At 48.3% G+C, this 6,832-nt stretch overlaps 1 protein-coding gene across 2 annotated transcripts in view; it reads left to right on the top strand.

Annotated features, from left to right (window-relative positions):
- Window positions 1-672: 672 nt before the first annotated feature.
- The window catches only part of LOC142315539 (BTB/POZ domain-containing protein 2-like), a 148,540-nt gene continuing 142,380 nt past the window's right edge, over window positions 673-6,832 (top strand). Inside the window, exon 1 of one of the 2 annotated variants that reach the window (XM_075352555.1) lies at window positions 673-1,189. In XM_075352555.1, coding sequence (XP_075208670.1) covers window positions 729-1,189 — 461 coding nt within the window. In that variant the 5' untranslated portion in view covers window positions 673-728. The remainder of the gene's footprint in view (window positions 1,190-6,832) is intronic. The other variant, XM_075352556.1, reaches the window with a different exon arrangement.

Below are 6,832 nucleotides of genomic sequence, written 5' to 3'. Positions count from 1 at the left end.
CCCAACCTAGCCGGCGCACACGTAAAACACACCCAACCTAGACGGCGCACACGTAAAACACACCCAACCTAGACGGCGCACACGTAAAACACACCCAACCTAGACGGTGCACACGTAAAACACACCCAACCTAGACGGCGCACACGTAAAACACACCCAACCTAGACGGTGCACCTGTAAAACATCCACACGGCGCACACGTTAAACACCCCCAACCTAGACAGCGCACATGTAAAACACACCCACCTAGATGGCACCTGTAAAACACACCAACGGCTCACAAGTAAAACACCCCCACCTAGACGGCCAGCACACACGTAACACACACCCAACGCACACGTAACATACCCACCTAGACGGTGCACATGTAAAACACCCCCACCTAGACGGCCAGCACACACGTAACACACACGTATCATACCCACCTAGACGGTGCACACGTAAAACACACCCACCTAAATACAACACAGATGACACACGAGTGCATGGGTGACACACATACACACTGCTGGGGGAGACGTGCCTCTCGGGCGCTTTTTCTGTGCACGTGTGAAGGAGCCTCCGTCGGGCATCTCGGTACTGTACGTTTTAGCCTGGCTGGTCACATGACGAGGTGTCAGGTGACCGGTGGCGTCAGCGGCTGCGGTTTTGCCCGTACCGTTGAAGCATCTGGCCTCCGTTTCTGTGTGAGGGTGCTCTGCGGTAAATGACGCAGGCCTGTCCTCCCCATGCGCCACTGCTGCCCGGTGCTGTTTGTAAATAAGTTTGGGAAGCCTCCATTCCCGTCCGCGTTCGTCTGCTCCCGCCCACCGGAGCTTCCCCCATCCAAGATGGCGGCTGGAGGGAGCGGCGGCCTGTCGTTCCCTGGGGTAGTGGGCAATAGCTCCCCAAGCAATCGCGTTGGGTCGTCCGCCTCATCGTATAATTATAGCGGTGGAGCCGCAGCCTCGTCCCCCGGTAACCAGGCGGCGTCTATGGTCTCCTCCAGCGGGGCTTCCCCCCCTGCGGCCCCGCCTCCACCCCCTCCAGCGGTAGCTGGCCTCCTGCACCGGGAGCCCGTGTACAACTGGCAGGCCACCAAGACCACGGTGCGGGAACGCTTCACGTTTCTGTTCAACAACGAGGTGCTGAGTGACGTGCACTTCCTGGTCGGGAAGGGAGTGGGCAGCCAGCGGATCCCCGCACACAGGTACTGGGCAGGTACTCGGCACACCCACCATGGTGCAGGCTGCAGCAGGAGCCATGACGGGCGGCCATCGTGCTGTGCGTGGCGCCATCGGGAGCCTGCTGTGGGTCACATTGCGGATCTGTGGCGGGCTGTGCACGTATTCGGTGCAGACGCTCTCCCAGGTTACGTCATGTGACTGTGCAATCAAAACAAAAAGCACTTCTGTTTCCATTGCCCAGCATGTCCGTAATCACGGGTCACAGGGTCACCTATATATAACAGCTGGTGTGATCTGTCCCCTAGGGCCGTGTCCATACATATACAAGGCAGTAACTGGCCTCCACCAAACCAGATGCTGCGGTCTGTGATGTATGAATGAGTGAATCGGTTGCTATCAACCCTTCCCCCATACTTATGTATGGTCATGTTGCGCTTTAATGCATATGTAAGGCTTAGTGGTGTCCTGGGAAAATAACAGTAACTGTTTACTAACCAGCACCCACCTGGATCCAGCGCAGGCCCTCTCCGTGATTTCACTATTCTTCCACTTGACCGAACTGTGGGACAGGTGACCTTACCAGCTTATTACTGGATGACACACCACAGCCAATCAGACCGTAGTAGTCTGGCAGCTGGTGGATCGGTGACTTTACCACGACCTCCTAGGGATTCAAGCGGGTGTTGGTATATGAGTATGACCTAATTATTTACATATCCAGTCATTCTGGACAACCCCTTTAAGTGCTGTACCTGTTAAAGATCTCCCTTGGCGCTTTGCTTCAGCTTTCTCCGACTGCTGGCTTACCGCCATGACTAGATAGTCAGTGAGCTGTTGGTGGAGTGTTGAGCGTGTAACAGAGGTTTGGGAACTTCCATGACACCCAGAGCACTTAAAGGCATCCTACCCGGACTACAGGCAGCATAAATCAGCCATGTATCCATGTAGATGTTGCTTTGAACACTTTGGCGTTACAGAAAAACTAATGGACCCTTTTTGTTCTCCATTCTACAAGAGCCACCAACAAGCAGTGCTTGAGTGCGGGAAACACCGGTGTGATACTGGGGGACTGGAGCTGGGGGACACTGGTATAGAGAACAAGACTCAATCTAAAGCCACTAACAAGGAGTGACTCCTAGAAAGTGGAGAATGACGATGGTGAATCGGGGCCATAGCTTAGTGGTAATAGGAAGAGACTTAGCTAGTCTTGGGCGGCCCCTGGCACTGGTTGATTGACAGCTGTTACCGGCATGGGAGACACCTGTCCATCACGTGGGGTGGGACTTTCTCTGCAACGATGGAGCATTTCAGGATGAAATTGCACAGCTAGGCCGACTGACTGCCTGTGGTTTGGGAAGCATGAATCTAGTTACGGGTTACTTTTATCACCTTCCTGGCATATGGTAGGATAGGGGTTCCCAACTGATGATGTACTGGGTACATCATGATGATCGTAGGGGGCGCAGGCACTGTACTCGCGCGATTGCCACCTGGACTTAGGCATTCCTGACAATTGAGACCTGGCTCTCACAGCAAGGAGTGTTGTCCACACCGACCCTGGCTGTTTAATCCTATAAATTCTGCCATCAATCTCGATCACAGCCTTTAGGAGCAGGAGCACGCGATGTGATCAGGACGGGGGCCCAATCATTGCCATGGCAACCAGAAGTCATCATGACGATCTCCGGGTCACCCTGCTATGGCAAGCCTCTGGAATCATGCCAGGAGCATGATCTCAGAGGCTTATGTCAGTAAAACTGACAGTTATCATCCATTGCAATGCAGGATTATAACAGCGATCAATGTAATAAGTTAATGTCCCAGAAAGGAACTAAGTAAATGGCAAAAAAGGAAAAAAATATTATACCAATAAATACATATAATTATGTAAAAAAAATGAGCAAAAAAGTGCACACATTTGGTATCGTCACATCCGGAACAATCCGATCTATAAAACTGTCATACTAGTTAACCCTTTCAGTGAACACCGTAAATAAACTATATGCTTTCTTATCATATTGCCAAATAGTGAGATAAAGCGCAATCAAAAAGTCGCCTATAAATAAAAATAGTATCTCTGAAAATGTCATCTTGTCCCTCAAACAAGCAGCCTAACCGCTGCGTTAGCGGAAAAATAAAAACGCCATGGATGTCAGAATACAGCAATGCAAAAACTGTTTTTTGTTTTATTTTTCTATAAAATATGGTGATGCAGAAAAACCTTTTTTATTTTGCGTGTAAGTGGACAAACTAAAAAACAAAACACCTGTATAAATGTGGTGTCACTGTGATTGTACTCACCAGAGGAATAAAGCAGCCTAATCATTTTATACCGCATAGTAAATGACATAAAAAATAGTAGGGCGAATTCTTCAACTGCTGTTGATTTTATTTTGCTTCCCAAAGATCGCAGTACGGAGATGCTCATATTTATCCTAAGCTCAGTGCTTACACCGGGGGGTACGCGTAAATCTCTCAAAAAACGTGATTCAGACAAAACTAACTGAAATTTCAGCAAGTCACTTTAACCTCCCGTCTGGCTTGTGGTGCGGCGGTATCCATCTTCTTTTTTTTTTTTTTTTATGTTCCTATTTAGACATGTACAAAAGTGCAGTCAACAACAGTTTTGTTCACCTTTTGAAAAGATGAACACCGCTGAACCGAGGCTGAATAGAGTCCAGAGTAAAGGGTGCTTTACGCGCAGCGACATCGCTATCAATATATCGTCGGGGTCACGTCGTTAGTGATGCATATAGCGACATCGCAGCATGTGACACCAAGGAGCAACGATCGCCAAATCATTCAAAAATGGTGATCGTTGACACGTCGCTCCTTTCCTTAATATCGCTGCTGCCACAGGTACGATGTTGTTCGTCGTTCCTGCGGCATCACACATCGCTATGTGTGACACCACAGGAACGACGAACATCTCCTTACCTGCGTCCACCGGCAATGAGGAAGGAAGGAGGTGGGCGGGATATTACGTCCTGCTCATCTCCGCCCCTCCGCTTCTATTGGCCGGACGCTTAGTGACTCCGCAGTGATGTCGCTATGACTCCGAACGCACCTCCCCCTTGAGGGAGGGATTGTTCAGCGGTCACAGCGACGTCGCTGACAAGTTATGTGCGTGTGACGCTGCCGTAGCGATAATGTTCGCTACAGCAGCGATCACCAAATGTCGCACGAATGACGGGGGTGGGTGCGATCGCGCTCCACATCGCTAGCAATCGCTAGTGATGTCACAGCATGTAAAGCACCCTTAACTCTGCTGCCTTATAAGTGAATGGATCCGACGAGAGTTTCACCTGAATAACGTATTTTGGAGATTTAGATGGAAATCCTGATGTACGTGCTCAGCATAGAGCACAGGATAAATGTGAACTGATCCAAAATGTTCTGTACCCCAAATTGAGGACAGTTGTGTTGGATTTCTGCTGCCCTCAAGGGCTCTGTCTGGCACTTGCAACCCATTGTAACTAAATAGTCCAATATGGCACGCTTTCCCTTCTTCACTTTGTACTGCACCTCAACAGTAGTTTCTAATTATATGGAGGGTACTGGTGCACTTAGGAAAAATTACACAGCAAACTGGTCCATATTTTTTCTCATTAGCCCTTAGAAAAATTAAAAACTTGAGGTTAAAACATCATTATAGTGAAGAAAAAAAATCTAAAGCCCCCGTCACACATAGCGATCTCGCAAACGAGATCGCTGAAACATCACAGGTTTTGTGACGTATCAGTGACCTCGCCAGCGCCGTCGCTGTGTGTGACAAGCAGCAGTGAGCGGGCCCCTGCTGCGAGGTCACTGATCATTACAAAACGATCAGGACCTTTTTTTTGCCCGTTGGTCTCCCGCTGTGCGGCACGCATCGGCGTGTTTGACGGCGGGAGACAAACGAGTACCGACTCGTGTAAGCAGTGTACGCTGATAACCAGGGTAAATATCGGGTAACTAAGCAAAGCGCTTTGCTTGATTACTTGATATTTACCCGCTGGCTCCCTGCACACGTAGCCAGGGTAAATATCGGGTAACTAAATAAAGCGCGTTGCTTAGTAACCCAATGTGTACCCTAGCTACGTATACAGGGAGCCAGCGCTGGCCGCCTGTAAGCGGTGTACGGTGGTAACCAGGGTAAATATCGGGTAATGAAGCAAAGTGCTTTGCTTAGTTACCCAATATTTACCCTGGTTACCAAGCACAGAATCGTTACACGAGTTGCTGGTCGCTGGTGAGATCTGCCTGATTGACAGCTCACCAGCGACCATGTAGCGACGCACCAACGATCCCTGCCAGGACGGATCGCTGGTGCGTCGCTACATGTGGCAGGACCATAAGTCTTTTTTCATCTCCCATTATCAATGTTTGTAAAATGGGGTTACTTGTGGGGGTTTCTGCTTTTCTGGCATGTCGGGCTCTGCCAATGTGTCATGGTATCCGCAAACCATTCTAACTAAATCTGCACTCCAAAATGGCACTCCTTCCTTTCCAAGCCCAAACAGAAGTTTTCCACCACGTATGGGGGAGGTATTCAGGAGCAAATGCACAAGAGAATATACAGTCCATTTTCTCCTGTTATCCGTGTGAAAACTTAACATTTGGGGAAAAGTACGTTTGTGGCAAAAAATGTAAATTTTTTTTAATTTTTTTTTTCTTCATTTTAAGGCCATGTGCGCACGTCTGCGTATTGCATGTATTTATGCTGCGTCTAGCACTGCATCGTAAACGCATGCATTCTGCGTCCCCAGAAAAGTCTATGTAACTTGTGGAAATTCCATCCGCACGTTGCGTTTTAGAATGCAGCGATTTGCATGCTGAAATTTGTGGCCGAATCGCTGCGTTCTAAAAAGCAACATGTCACTTCTTTTGTGCGTTCCGGATGCTTTTCCCACTGTCTATGGCAGAGGAAGCATCCAGAAAAGCATGAATTTTGCATTCAAAATACTTTCAAAACGCAGCTTTTCGGCTGCGTTTTGAAACGCACATGTAGTGACGAAACTCTGCGGAAGATTTGTCACGCAGAACGCAGACGTGCGCACATGGCCTTACAGCTCAACTCTAAAATTTTGTGAAGCACCTGGGGGATCATGGTGCTCTCCACACACCTAGATTCCTTGAGGGGTGTAGTAGTTTCCAGAATGGGGTCACTTGTGGGAGCGCTCCACTGTTTAGACATTTCAGGGGCTCTCCAAACGCAGCATGGCATCTCTGCTAATGATTCCAGCTAATTTTGTGTTAAAAAATCCAATGGTGCTCCTTTCTAGCCCTGGTGTGCGCCCAAACAGTAGCTTTCCACCACATATGGGGTATTGGCGCACTCAGGAGAAATTGTTGCACAACAAATTGTATGGTTCATTTTTTTTCTTGTTAGTCTTGGGAAAATTACAAAATTGGGGCAAAAAGCAACATGTTTGTGGGGAAAAGTATAACATTTTCATATTCCTTCCACATTGCTTTAGTTGCTGTGAAGCACCTGAAGGGTTAATAAACTTATTGGATGTGGGTTTGAGCAGTTTGAGGGGTGCAGTTTTTAGAATGGGGTCACTTTTAGGTATTTTCTGTCACATGGGCCCCTTAAAGTCACTTCAAATGCAATGTGGTCCCTGATAGAAAAAAAAATGGTTTTGTAAATTTTGTTAATTGCTGATCAACTTTTATCCCTTTTA

This window comes from Anomaloglossus baeobatrachus, chromosome 1 (genome assembly GCF_048569485.1).
Source record: "Anomaloglossus baeobatrachus isolate aAnoBae1 chromosome 1, aAnoBae1.hap1, whole genome shotgun sequence".
NCBI lineage: Eukaryota > Metazoa > Chordata > Amphibia > Anura > Aromobatidae > Anomaloglossus > Anomaloglossus baeobatrachus.
This window is presented reverse-complemented; position numbering and strand designations above follow the sequence as displayed.